Raw genomic sequence first — 14528 nt, 5'->3', positions numbered from 1 at the left:
TGGGACTCCAGGAAAGAACCCTGGAGTGGGTTGCCATTTCCTTCTCCAAGGCGTGAAAGTGGAGTCGCTCAGTTGTGTCCGGCTCTTTGCAACCCCATGGACTGCAGCCTAACTCTTGAGTGTCCTTCAAACAAGTGGAGTTTGTTGTATTTCTTTTGGAAGAGGCTGGTTAGTTTATATTCAAAACGTTAAAATACTCTCCCACCTGTCTCCCCTTCCTACACACCCCCATCACTGTAAACACATCACACGTGATCTCCTTTTCCCAAACAGATTAGTTGATATGGAAAAAAAGGACCCATATAAGTGGTTATATAAGTGTCTCTCAAACAAAGAGACAGAGGCCATTCTGATGGCACACTCAGTTCCAATCACACAAACACAAATACAGCTAGCGAGGCCACACTTTCTCTAGGCTTCCTCCAAAACAAACCCGCCTGCATGTTCGGCTTCGTCCCATTCTACCCCACTGTCTGACCTCCCGGGCTTCTCAAAGTGGCTGGAAACCTCGGGCCAGCAGATGCTTACTCAGGGTGTAGCCAGCCGTCCAGCTGCCCTTGCTGACCAGCCCCTGCAGCAGGCGGAAGAGCAGCAGGGACGTGTAGTCTGGAGCCACGGCCGTGAGGACGCCCGAGATGGCGCAGGTGATGGTGGTGGCCAAGAGGCACACTTTGCGGCCAAACCTTCCGAGACAAGCAGACAGTGAGGTGAGCGTTGAGTGTTCACAGGGACGAAGGGACAGCAGGCTCTCTAGTGGGAGACAAGACAGTTTCTCTGCGGCATCGTGCAGTCCATCACACATCGCGGCCCCTTCTTCAGGCCTGACCTGGTCCCCACTCCGTGACAGCGACCGGAAACTCTTGCAGGTTTAACGAAGTCACTTGGAAGAGGAATCCCGACCACTCTCAGTCAAGGACCAGGGTCTCCCTCTGTGACCCGCCCAGTCCTCAGACTCATCCCCTCTTGTTATCTTTGTATTTAATAGATTGCATTACTATTCACAGACTTAACAGGGTGCACCAGAAATCAGGTCCCCACCCACCCACATAGTTAACCTTATCAATGCTCATAAGGTTTTTCTGGGGAAATATTCAATTCTAATAGTATAATTATTGAAAAGTGTTTTTCCTTTCTTTTTTTCATGAGTAAAGTGGGCCAACAAACACGTGAAGAGATGCTCAACATCCCTAGTCAGCAGGGAAATGCAAATCAGAGCAGGGAAGTTGCTGTAAACACAGGGAGCTCAACCGGCGTTCTGTGAGAACCTAGAGGGCTGGGGTGAGGTGGGGGTTGGGGGGGAGGTTCAAGAGGGAGGGGACATGTGTATGCTTATGGTTCATTCACACTGGCCTACGGCAGAAGCCAACACGATATTCTAGAGCAATTATCCTCCAATTAAAAATAATTTTTAAAAAACATTTTTAAAAAACTACAATGAGATATCCCCTCATGCTTATCAGAATGGCCATTATCAGAAAGACAATAAACAATAAGTGTTGGCAAGGATGTGAAAAAAAGGGAGCTTAGGACACTGTGGATGGGAATAGAAACTGAGGCAGCCATCATGGAAAATGGAAGCAACAGGACGAAGGTTCTTCAAAAAATTAAACATGGAACCACCATGCAATCCGGCAATCTCAGGTCTGAATATTTCTCCAAAGGAAACAAAAACCCTAATTCAAAAAGACATCTGCAGCCCCATGTTTATTGCAGTATTAGCTAAATTGCCAATATATGAAAGCAATATATGGAATATATTCCAATATAAGCAATACATGGAAGGACTGATGCTGAAGCTGAAGCTCCAATACTTTGTTTGGCCACCTGATGTCAGGAACTGACTCATCTGAAAAGACCCTGATGCTGGGAAAGATTGACGGCAGGAGGAGAAGGATGAGGACAGAGGATGAGATGCTTGGATGGCATCACTGACTCAATGGACAAGAGTTTGGGTGGACTCCAGGAGTTGGTGATGGACAGGGAGGCCTGACATGCTGTGGTCCATGGGGTTGCAAAGAGTTGGACATGACTGAGTGACTGAACTGAACTGAACTGATATGAAGATGTGTGTGTATATATATGTGTGTGTATATATATAATATTATATATTATTATATATTTATATTATATTATATTTATATTATTATTATTATATATTATAGATATGTATACAATGCAGTAGTGCTCAGCCATAAAAAAGAACGTATTTGTGGCAGTGAAGATGGACATGGAGGGTAAAGCTCTAAGTGAAAGCAGTCAGAGAAAAACGAATACCATGTGGCCTCACTCATACGCAAGATTTAAGAAACAAAACAAATATAGCTTCTAATGACAATCATCTACTCCTGCAAATAGATACATAAATAGATAAATACTAAAAATATTAGTGATGGAACCATTGATTCTACCTCCTTCCCGCATGCAAAGATGATTAACACGCTTTAGGGAAATACTGTGGGGGGAGAAAGAGCTGTCCACACACAAAAATCCACTTCCTCATCTCTCATTTCCAACCTCCCACTGACACTGTCCTTGCTCACCAGCTTCTACATGTTGAACTTCTCTCTGCATACCCTCTTCTAGCTTATCTCAAACCTGGTTTATCGCTTTAAATACCAGTTACTGGCGGCAAATCCCAAATATTTAACTCCAGCCTGAACCTTATGTATCCAACTGTCTACTTGGCACTCTTCTCTGTCTACACGCTGCTCTAAAACACATCTCCTAAAAGCTGCAGTGGAGGATATTCTTAACCCTCTCTGTCTCAAAAAATGGCCCTGCCCCCCTCCACCCATCTGCCAGAAGCATAATCCTTGGCTTTCTGCCCCCTTCCTCTAAGCCCTGCATCCCAGCTACACAACCTGCCTGCAAGTCTCAACCTCTGAAGTCCCCCCTAAGTCCCCAGCTTCCTCCCATTGTCTTGCCCCACATCGTCCCTCACTCCCTACCATGTTGAGTCTCAAGTTCTGCGAAGATTCCCTCTGGCCACTTCTCCCACCTCCGGCCGCTGAAGTCCCTTCTCCCCACAGTGCTGGCGCTGTGCTTGGTCGGATCCGCCTTTACATACCTGTCTGCGATGTAGCCGACTCCCAGAGAGCCCAGGAAGAAGCCCAAGTTCACACAGGACTGAAAGAGGTCCACCTTCCAAGAGTCATCACACACCAGGTTAAACTGCAGGTCGGAAGGGCCAAGACACAAAAGACCATTTGTAAGTTAAACTACGCCTACCATTTTCCCTGCAGAAAATGTCAACACACTATGCAAAAATGTGGGATCCCGGGGCCCCTCACAGTCTTTCCTTTCACCACATTTTCGTAAGACAAATGCAAGGTTTCTGAGGAATCTCAGGCAGTGTCATTATATGCCTGATATCTTTATCTTGGGTTTACCCTCAATATATACTAATTAAAGAGTCTGTTGTCAGGTACCCCTGATAGTTTTCAAAGGACAGGGTGGCCAAGTGGTAAGGTTTCTAGAGGAAATACAGCAAAGTAATTATCCAAAAGCAAAAATTATGTAAAATAAATATGACGTGTTTCCCAGAATTGGTAAAAACCCTTAATTAAGAAAGCTGAGCGCCAAAGAATTGATGCTTTGAACTGTGGTGTTGGAGAAGACTCTTGAAAGTCCCTTGGACTGCAAGGAGATCCAACCTGTCCATCCTAAAGGAAATCAATCCTCAATATTCCTGAGAAGGATTGATGCTGAAGCTGAAACTCCAATACTTAGGCCACCTGATGCGAATAACTGAGTCATTGGAAAAGACCCTGATGCTGGGAGGGATTGTGGGCAGGAGGAGAAAGGACAATAGAGGATGAGATGGCTGGATGGCATCACCGACTCGATGGACATGAGTTTGAGTAAGGTCCAGGAATTGCTGATGGACAGGGAGGCCTGGCGTGCTGCAGTCCATGGGGTCGCAAAGAGCTGGACACGACTGAGTGACTGAACTGAACTGAATCACATGTTTTATTCCATAAATTCTACCCAATAATTGTGTAAATTTGTCATGACTGATGGAACTGTATCAACGTGAGAATTTCTTACCAAAGACGCAGAGGCCAGCTGGTGGGGGCGTCTGGGGAGCAGCCCTGTGCAGCCTTGCATGCCAGGGATGTGGGAGCCCAGAAGCGGCAGGAGATGCAGAGGGTCCCATGTGCCTGGGAGGAACCAGGGCAGAAGGACAGAGGCAAAGACAGGGGCCAATCTGCCTGGTCTTTGTTGGGAGTGAGGTCCAGGGATCGCCTCTCCGTGCTTGGCACATGCGTGGTGATGCCAGCAGGCCTGGGTGCTCTGGGAGGCCCAAGTGCAGAAGCATCCCCACTGGGAGCACAGAGGAGCAGAAAGCAGGGGGGCCTCGGTCTCCTGTCTGGAAGGCATGTGTGGAGCTGCTCCTATCACCTTCGTGAAGCCCCTGTGGGCACTGCAGGGAGAAACCATGTGCCCGTGGTTTAGTAAATACTGAACCATTTAACTTTTTAAATGGAGGCTTTACTTTTTGTTGTTCAGTCACTCAGGCATGTCTGATTCTGCAACGCCAGGGACTGCAGCATGCCAGGCTTCCCTGTCCTTTACTGTCTCCTGGGATTTGCTCAAATTTATATCCATCGAATCAATGATGCCATCAAGTCCGTGATGCCATCAAACCATCTCATCCTCTGTCACCCCCTTCTCCTCCTGCCTTCAGTCTTTCCCAGCATCAGGGTCTTTTCCAGTGAGTCGGCTCTTCTTATCAGGTGGCCAAAGGACTGGAGTTTCAGCTTCAGCATCAGTCCTTCCAATGAATATTCAGGGTTGATGTCCTTTAGGATGGACTGGTTGGATCTCCTTGCAGCCCACGGGACTCTCAAGAGTCTTCTCCAACACCACAGTTCAAAAACATCAGTTTTTTGGTGCCCAGCTTTCTTTATGGTTCAACTCTCACTCCAGGTGTTTATTCCCTTGAAAATTCAGCTGGAAGCACACCGCCCTGAGGAGTTTCTCCTGCTGCTGTTTGGTTTGTCTGTGGCCCTGGGCCCCGTCAGTGGAACTCAGGGGAGGCCGCTCCTGGGAGTTGTTATCTCGCTGGCCCAGGTCAGCCTCTCCAGCGGCCTCTCTGGAGCCTCCACCTACAACACCCAGGACGATGTTCTGTGCGTACTAGATGCCCCCAAAGCCACAGGGCAATGGTTTGGGGGTGTTTCTACTCTTTGCAATCAGCATCTTTGTAAGATGTCTCTGCCACCCTCCCTGAAATGCCCTGCATGCCATTCTGCTCTGGGGGCGTGCAGAAGCCAGGGAGCTCATGGAACTGGAGGAAGAGGGGCCTGGCCTTCCCTACTGACGCCGCCTCCCTTAAGAACTCTGCCCCCAGCTATGCCAAGGGGCTCTGTCTTCAGGCACCTGCCTGCGCCCTGTGATCCCAGACCCAGCCACTGTCCCTGGGGCCCCTCTGTGCCCCTAGGAAGACAGAAAGCCTTGGGTTTGTACAGGGGGGCCACGGGGTGGGGTGGGGTCTCCTAGACCAGGTCCCTCTCCCTGCTGGGACTTCACTGGGGATTTCTCCGGGGCCAGGCTGTATGGTGGACGTGACCCATAGAGCAGCAGGCTGGCCAAGCTCACAGGGCACAGAGTCACCCAGCGTCCTCGTTAGAATCCAGGTTCCCGTGGGTTCTGTCTCAGCAGATCATGGGTTGGAATCCAGGTGATCCCAGGGATCAGGTGAGTTGGGAAACCAGCACCTTCCTGCCCCAAATGGACCCTGACCTCTGCCCTCAGGGTGGGGAGGGATGGGGAGCTGGGGGTTCAAAGAGGTCAGCTCATTGTCTTTCCTTCAGCCAATTCCAACGTCCAAGGCAAGGTCATGTTAAAGATTATTTCTGCAGAAATGAATAACTAGGGAGGATTCTCCCCCAAATAAGCTTCAGCTTAGGCTAAGGGGAGGAGGCAAAAGTTGTTGTGAAGCAGTGGGAAGGGTGAGTCAGAGGAGGCGTGTTCCACCCAGGAGAAGTGGTCCTCCACTCCTGAGGCCCCGCGTCTCATCGCCTGCTCACCTCCAGCTGAGTCCCACCCCCCCAGTACACTAGTGTGCCCCCAGCTGAGCCCTAGCCACAATCCCAAACCGTCTCCCCCAGCCCTCCCCAGAGTGCGCGGGTCCCACCGTCAGCCAGTCGGGGCTGTGTCCCCTCCCCAAGCCCCCGCCCCGCCCAGGCGCCCCACATGCATGACCTGCTACTTCCCAGTGTCCCAGCCTCACTGTTCAGGGTCTCAGCCGCCCTGCCTCCCTGGCCAGGACCCTTTGGCAAATCGGGCCCCTCCTCCTCCCCAACCCCTGCCAGGTCTGCGTCTCTAAAATCGATCCTTCTTTTTGACCCTATGGCAGCCACGTTGACTGACAGCCCTGCCAGGGCCCATGTCGGCCTCTTCAAGCTCTCCCCACCTCTGGGGAGCGTCACCCCCACTCCCCACCAGCGCCTGGACCATCCCCAAGTCCCGTGAGGACTGTCTTCTTCCTCTGCCCGAACTGCCACTTGGCACAAAGGTAGGGTTGCCAGTTTTAGAGCAAAAAAAAATATGGGGTTCCCCTCCGAACTGGAATTTCAGATAAACAACACTTTTTTTTTAGTGCAATCGTGTCCTCAGCAGTATCTGAATCCCCAGCCTCAGCTGTCAGTATCAAATGTTATGCAATATCTGGGACCTAATGATCCTAAATAAATATTCGTTGTTTACCCAAAATTCAAATTTAATGGGCGTCCAGCATTTTATCTGGTGACCTGATGTAAGATCTCAGCACTCTGGCCCAAAGCTGAGCCACCACCATTCTGTTCATGACTCCTCTACTGAATTCCAGCCAATTCAACAACTATTGCTCCCTGAACGTGGTCCCTGCTCCCTCTCCCCTGAGCTTCAGTTCACATTCCCCGACGCACCCTCTTTGCTCTCCTAGCAGCTCAAAATACCACCCTAGGCCCCATTCAAATACTCGGTCCTAAGGACGTACTGTGTAGCACAGGGAATTACACCTGATATTTTGTAATAACCTAGAAGGGAAAAGAATCTGAGAAAAATAGATATATATGTGTATATAGCTGAGTCAGGGAGGTGGCATGGTAACCCACTCCAGTGTTCTTGCCTGGAGAATCCCACGGACAGAGAGGAGCCTGGCAGACTGCAGTCCATGGGGTCGCAGAGTCTGACACGACAGAAGCGACTTAGCCTGGGACGGCATAGCTGAATCACCTTGCCTGAAACTGACACAGCACCGTAAATCAGCTGCACTCCAGTGCAGAAAGTCTGCCGCCTCCCGCGGGAAGACCCCAGCGGCCAGCTGAACAGTAAGGTCCCCCTCCTTGTCTGAGACACCAATCTTATTCTCACGGCCACCACCCCTCCCTCACACCCTGGAGACTGCAAACTCCTTGAACCTCATGGGCTTCCTCTGTGTCCCTCCTGGCATCATACCCAGTGCCAGAACAGAGGAAAAGCTCAGGACATGGTTACTGAGGGAATAGATGGAGGGGTGAATGGATGAATTCATGCATCTAGCTGATCCTTTCCAAGCAGAGTGTGCCTCAGCCACAGAGAACAATACATCCCCGTCTGGGTCTGTTTCTAGATTCCCAGCAAGATGAGCGGCCAGTTCAGCATCCCTGGAAGGCGAGTCCTCTACCTGGACATCTACGACTGGAGACGCCTCGGAGACTGGATGTCTGAGCAAGGGCACCCACACCTGCTCCCCCGCCCCCAAGACAGCGGGCCGTGGGGCCAGAGGAGTGGACAAGGCGCTTTTCTCCAGCTGGACGTGTGCTGCTCAGGCCACTCAGCTACCTTGTTTCAGGTGAGCAGTTTGCTAACAGACAGACTCTGCGTAGTTCTGGTCTGTGGCTTCACCAAATGGCTTCCCTGGTGGCTCAGATGGTAAAGAATCTGCCTGCAATGCAGGAGACCCAGGGTCGATCCCTGGGTCGGGACGATCCCCTGGAGAAGGAAATGGCTACCCACTCCAGCATTCTGGCCTGGAGAATCCCATGGACAGAGGAGCCTTGCAGGCTACAGTCCGTGGGGTTGCAAACAGTCGGACATGTCTGAGCAACTAATGTGTCTAAATGTCTCCTGTGACTTCACCAAGCAACCTTGAGGTCAGTTTCCAAGTGCCCATGCTTGACACAGCATAGCACTTTCCAAAGGGCCCATGAAGGAAAGAAATCTGCTGGCTTCTCGGTAAGATATTCTCAAAGCAAATGCTCAGATAACCCACTAACCTATCCAGGCAAGCGCTCTGCCACCATCCTGCTCTCCTGTGGGCCATGGAGGGGATACCCGGTGCAGCTGGGTGCTGGACACCCAGGGGTGCTGACCCTGCCACTCTTCTGGATTGTCTGATCAGCACCTTCGCTGTCCTCGGCTGACCCCTGGGAAGCAGGGCATTGTCATCGCTGGTTGACTGATGAGGAAACTGAGGCTCAGAGAGGCTGAGTAACCTACACAGCGACACTCAGCCAACTCGGGGCATGGCTGGGGCTCAGTCGGACTCCAGGGCAGCTTCCACACCGCCTCAGAGACCAGCACTGAGCTGTCACATGCCCACGGCTTGTGAATGGAGGGATGGGGCCTCGCATCTCTGATGGTGGGGCCGCTGGCCCCCAGGTGGATTCTGCAGGCCCTGGAGAAGCCAGTGGGGCAGAAGGCTGAGGGAGCCAGTCTCCTCAGGGGCCCCCCATCCAAGCAGTCCAGCTCAGCCTGGCAGGCGATGGTGTCTCCGAGCCCCAGTTCCCTCCTCTAACACCCAGAGTGTGCGGAGGATTGAACAAGGGAGGAACAGCAATGCCCAGGACGGAGTCTGATGCGCCGGAGTTCAGAGAACACGACCCCGCTGCCTCTTTGCTGACGTGGGGTCGAAGCCTGTAGGATCCATCATGTTTCCTCTCTGCCCTGAAACCCGCATCATTATCCCCGCAGCAAAGGCCCGCTCTTACCTCGGTCACGATGGAGGAGCCCGGCGTGTCGTATACCCAGCCCTGCACGCAGGGGCCCAGGGGCAGGGCGCTGCCATTGGCGGCCAGGCCTGCCAGCGGGTCCAGGCAGCTAAGGGCGCTCTGGTTCCAGTCCACCTCGTAGCGAAGGCACTGGCCCTCGGGCCCCGGGCCTGGCACCGTGTAGTTGAGCTCCTCCGCCAGGCTCCAGCCGCATCGCCGGCTCAGCTCTGCCACCCCCGGGCTCCGGCAGCGGTGGTCCGGGGTGAAGGCCAGGAAGACAATGCCCACGTAGATGGGGGCAAAGGCGGCTGACAGCAGGCACAGGATCAGGAAGGTTTGCTTCTGGAACCAGCCGAACTCCCCGACCTGCTCCAGTACATCATCTACGGTGAGCATGACTGAGCCTCCATGCACATCGCTCTGAGCGGACCACAGCAGCCACAGGGCTCAGGGTCAGGGTCTTATGTGGGTTTCTCTGCAATGGGCTGGTCTGAAGTCGAATTGCTGTCTAAGCATCTTGGCTTCTACCCTTGGAAGCCAGCCAGCTGGAAACAATCTTTCACCCACAGGGCAGGTTTCAGGCAGGGATAGGAGGATGATGATTGGTCAGACTGCTGGGCTGGGGGAAGTCACCTGGGCTGAGGACCTGATTCTGTGGCACCGGGGTTCCCAGGGCCAAGGGAGTGAGTGAAAGTGGCCGTGACCCTCCCAGCAGTCTCTTTCAGGCTCTTCCAGAGAGATCCTCTTCTTGAAAGATGTTTTATCATCCAGGTAAACAAGGATAGCACACTGCTATCGGACCTGCTACTCACGATGGGGTGTCTCAAGCAGTGTGCATCGAGGGTCTGGCCGCGGGCGATGGGAGAGCCACGCTTCCCAGACTGACTCACTTCCCTACGTCCTTGTCCCAGGGTAGAACGGCTGCCTTCTTCGGGACCCACAAAGGACTTCTCCTGGTATCACTATGTCTGCAGGCAGGCTCATGGCCGCTGGACCGTGATGCACCCACCCTGAATCCCCAGGAAAGTGGGCCACAGGGGTCCTCTGAGCACAGATCCTGATGGGTTTCCTGGGCAGAGATGCTGGTAGAAAAGATCAAAGGGCCGCAGGCAGAGAACACCTCCCCCTCCCCGACTGCAGCCTGGGAGGACACAGAACATTAAGGTTGGGTCCCCCCTCCGTGCATGCAAGAGGGACAGATAACAGACACGAATGAGTGCCGGGTGCCCTCTCGTTCCCGGGACCCTCACTTCTCTGCTCTGTGGACACGGGGAGCTGGCCCCAAGCCCAGCGGTGCACCAGCTGCTCTGGTGAGACAGGAGGAAGCTGCAGCTCTGCAAACAACTTCCCTACTTGGGCTGAGCACTGACTGGGGTGCGGTGGGAGGGGAGAGGGTGGGGAGGGGGGCAAACCTCCCCAAGGCATCAGCTCACCCAGGCCAGGCACTGCCCTTCCTGCCTGAGTGAGATAATAGAACTGTGTCTTCATCACGCCTCCCTGTTCTTGGCACAGGGCCCCTGAAACCCTTGACACTTCCTAGGAGTGTCTTCTGTTCAACGAGGTGACTCTGGGTGGGCTTGTGGGTGGCTCCTGGTCATGGGTAAGACCAAGCTATGATTGTGTGCTAGGGTCTTCCCAGGTGGCGCTAGTGGTAAAGAACCTGCCTGCCAATGCAGACACAGGAGATGCAGGCTCAATCCCTGGGTGGGGAAGATTCCCCTGGAGAAGGAAGTGGCAACCCACTCCAGTGTTCTTGCCTGGAGAATCCCATGGACAGAGGAACCTGGCGGGCTACAGTCCACGGGATCGCAAAGAGACTCTGGGTGGGTGCCTGCCTGCAGGTAAGCCTGTGATTAGAAACTTGGAACTTTCAGCCCCATCTCCCCACTCTCTTGAGCAAAAAGGGCTGAAATGGTTGGTCATGGGTCATGCCGATGGGGTGAAGCCTGCATAAGAGCCCCACTACCTGGGGTTCAGAGCAATCATATCCATACCCCAGGTCTGTGGGGACCGCAGCTCCTGCACTGGGACCCACCCCCCACCCCCGCCCTGTGTGTCTCCTCTCCTGGCTCCTCCGATGCTGCACCATATTCTCTAATAATCTGGTGGACAAGCCAACATTTCCCTGACTTCTGTGAGCTGCTCCAGCAAATCAGAGGCTTCCCCATGGCTTAGTTGATAAAGAATCCACCTGCAGTGCAGGAGACCCGGGGTCAATCCTTGGGTCAGGAAGATCCCCTGGAGAAGGAAACAGCACCCCACTCCAGTACTCTTGCCTGGAGAATCCCATGGACAGAGGAGTCTGGTGGGCTACAGTCCATGGGGTCGCAGAGAATGGGACACGACTGAGCAGGTACCACTTTCTCACAAATTAGTTTACTCCAAAGAGGGAAGCGGTCAGAGGACCCTGATCTGTAGCCAAGTCAGGCAGAACTGTGGGTCACCTGCCATAGTGACTGGCATCGAGGGGGCATGGTCTCATGGGACCAAGCCCTTAACCGGTGGGGTCTGAGGCTCTCTCCAGGCCGAGGGGGTCAGAAGTGGGTTAAATTGTGGGACACCTGGCTGGCATTGCAGGCAAGTGTCTGGTGTGGGCAAAAGCCCCACATTCGGTGATCTGAAGTGAAGTGTCCTGGGAGAGGAGTGAGGAGGACTCATGAGAGAAAGGAGAACGGGGTTTTCCTACACACGAGGAAGTCACTGCATTTCTCCACCACAAGCGACACACAGGGCTCCCCTGCCTCGCAGCCTCAGCTTGGGAAGCGGCCAGCTGCTAAGGCCCTGCTCTCAGCTCGTTGTGGGGAGGAAGCAAGCAGGGCCCTCCCCGCACCCACTCCCCAGGCTGGGCCGGACCCACCACGCACTCTTCCCCGAGGAGACGGCAGCCACCCAGGTCTGGGCAGAGCTGCCCTCCTGCTCTCAGTGTCCTGAGAGCTCTTTTCCCCCTCGGACCCCAGAGCAGGGAGACCTGTGCACGGCTCTGCATGGCTCCCCCCGACCCTGTCTCCAAGTCCCTCGGCCAGGGGCACATGGGGGTGGCCGGTCATCCTGGAGTCCAGACTGCAGAAGCGACCCAGGCTGGTGGGTAAGTGCCGCCAGGAAAGGCCAGTGCCACCATCCTCAATGGCATCGGGGGTGACGGGCCAGATTCCTCTCTGAGCACGATATTCACTACGTGATCCCATGAAAACCCTCGAGGTTAGAAGCATGTTAGAGACAAGAAACTGAGGCCCTTGTCCGCTGTCATGCCACTGGCTCTTGGCCAGTTCTTAAGAAATCAATTCACTGAAAGCCGCAGGGCTAGTGACCAGTGACAGTGTTTCCAGGACTCTTGTGCTGCAGCTCAACTTGCCCAGCAGCCCAAAACACAGATTTTGTGCAAGACATGTCCTTTGTTGCAAGACAGTTCACCCCAGGCCTTGGGACCTCCTGAAGTTAAGGACAGAGGCCGGGCTCCCCTCTGGGAAAATAGAAAAGGAACAGGCATTCAGGGCAAGCCCAGAGCTGCAGAATGAAAGCCCAGCCACCAGGGATTCCCTAGGTCTGGATGACCTCCCAGGGGACTGACTTCAACACGACTGGGCTGATTTTCCAGGAGGCCTTTGGGGAGATCGGCTGGCCTGCCTCCCACCCTGTGGCCCCAAAGCTCCTGCCGTCACAGGGCGCCCCTCCCGCCGGGCTGAGCTGGGGACATGGTGGTTGGGGGGCCATGGCTGTCCCGGACCTGGCCCCAGGGTTGCTGTTTCCCTCTCTGTGCTGTCCTGAGGGGTCCCCCGGTGACCCTGGAACCTTCTTCCAAGGCAGCATGGCTCCATGAGGCCATCAGGGGACAGGCATTAACTCCAGTGGGGAGCACGGAAGCCACCAGAGGCGTGGGAACAGCATGGGAGCCCGTGGTGAGGCTCCAGCCAGGCCTTTGGGGGCGAAGCTTGTCTTGGGGGGCGAAGCTTGTCTTAGGGGCAAAGTGCGTTCCCTGCACCTCAAGCTCCTTCCCGAAGTCAGGCCGGCTCTGCTGGGTCTGCGTTTCCTGCCCCATAGTCCTGACACGGAAGGCTGCTGGGCAGAGTGCTTCCTCCTCCCAGGCCTCAATCAGTTTTTGGTTTTTTTTTTTTGATGGTTGAGGATGGTTTATTAAGCTGTGCCTTAGTGTAGATGCCAGGGTTTGCCCACGGCGCTTACTGTACAAGGCCCTGCCTGATGTTCTGCCAATTTTTCTCGGCAGAAGTCTTCTACTTCCACTTCCTCCAGGGACTGGGATGGTTCTCCCAGTGTTCTGTGTCTGCCTCACCTGCTGTGACAGTCCTCTTTATCCCGCCTGTCCCGGGACCTGGACACAGAAGCATCACTACATCCTGACTTACCCACCCTGCCCCCAGAGCGCCAGGGCCCAGTGCCTACAGATGCCACCCCTGGGGCTGGGGGTCTCTGGGGGTTGGGGGCTGGCCCAGCAACATCGGCAGAGGCCAGGGAGGACACGGGCATCACCTGGGTCTTCAGCTCTTTTCCAGATGAGGTGAGAACATTCCAGGACCAGCCTCCAGACACTGTTCTGAAACCTTGTCCAAGAGATCCTGGCTTGGGCCTCAGCTACCCACCACCCTGTCCCACTAAGGAACCCACCCACCCACTCACTCTCTGCAAAGTAGAGCTCCTGCAATCTACCAGGCCCTGCTCTTGGCAGGGAGAACAGAGCCTTGAACAGAGGAACCAGCATCTTAGGGTAGAGATCCGAGCTCAGTGAGGGAAGTAGGGAGACGGTGTCTTCGCAGGTAGGAAGTGCTACGGAAATCTCGAGCAGGAAGGGGTGGGGGGCTGCAGCCTTAAGAACCAGCAGTCGGGGGGGCCTCTGGGATGCTGAGCCTCGAGGGAGACAGGAGAATGAGCTCTGGGGGTGGGAACTGGAGGACAAACGTTCCAGAGAGAGGAAAAAGCAGGGGCTGGGCAGACTGAGCAAGGAGGCCCGTGGGGCAGCCACAGAGGCAAGCCAAGGGAGCAGGACTGAGGCCAGAGGGGCCTCGGGCCTGGACACAGGGCCCCGCAGGACCGGGGCTTCACCCAGGGGCGAGGGCAGCCCCTCAAGGCCGTCTGAGCCAAGCACGGGGAAGCTGCCACTGCCCAGCTGGGCCCGGGGGGCTGGACCAGCTGGCACCAGCAGGGCTGGAGAGAAACGCATTCAGGGTGTGATTGCAGGTGGAGGTAGCAGGATGTGCTGATGGGCTGGATGTGGGGTGCGAGAGCCAGCGAGAGGTCCAGAGGTGCCAGGCGTTTGGCCCGAGCCTCTGGAAGGACAGCCTTCCCTTGACCGAGGGGACGGGAGACGCCCACAGAGCGAGCGGACAGCACACAGGCAGGGAGGGGCTTTAGAGTCATTTAGATCCCACCTCCATCAGTACACCACACATCTGCTAAGCCTTAACGTTCACACCTGTAAAATGGGCCAACACTCACCCTCCCTCCTGCCCCAGGTGCAGCCGAGAGGATCAGGAAAGCCTGGGGCGGTGGGTGAGCTTATCCGCAGAGGCCCCGGTGGTCAGTGCCTGGGTGGAGAGGCTCTTCTGGGCCGTCTAGTCT

At 54.6% G+C, this 14528-nt stretch overlaps 1 protein-coding gene across 4 annotated transcripts in view; it reads right to left on the bottom strand.

Annotated features, from left to right (window-relative positions):
• Positions 1-10438, bottom strand: part of LOC138445055 (solute carrier family 22 member 1) — a 36860-nt gene extending 26422 nt beyond the window's left edge. For 3 of the 4 annotated variants that reach the window (XR_011258721.1, XM_069598859.1, XM_069598862.1), the window contains exons 1-3: positions 8958-10438; positions 3068-3171; positions 529-683 (exon numbers count right to left, since the gene is read on the bottom strand). Coding sequence is in view for 3 of the 4 variants with exons in the window: in XM_069598859.1 (XP_069454960.1) it covers positions 529-683; positions 3068-3171; positions 8958-9353 (655 nt within the window). In the remaining variant the exon portion in view is untranslated. The remainder of the gene's footprint in view (positions 1-528; positions 684-3067; positions 3172-8957) is intronic. The other variant, XM_069598860.1, reaches the window with a different exon arrangement.
• Between the last annotated feature and the right edge of the window lie 4090 nt (positions 10439-14528).

This window comes from Ovis canadensis, chromosome 8, assembly GCF_042477335.2.
Source record: "Ovis canadensis isolate MfBH-ARS-UI-01 breed Bighorn chromosome 8, ARS-UI_OviCan_v2, whole genome shotgun sequence".
NCBI classification, from domain to species: domain Eukaryota; kingdom Metazoa; phylum Chordata; class Mammalia; order Artiodactyla; family Bovidae; genus Ovis; species Ovis canadensis.
This window is presented reverse-complemented; position numbering and strand designations above follow the sequence as displayed.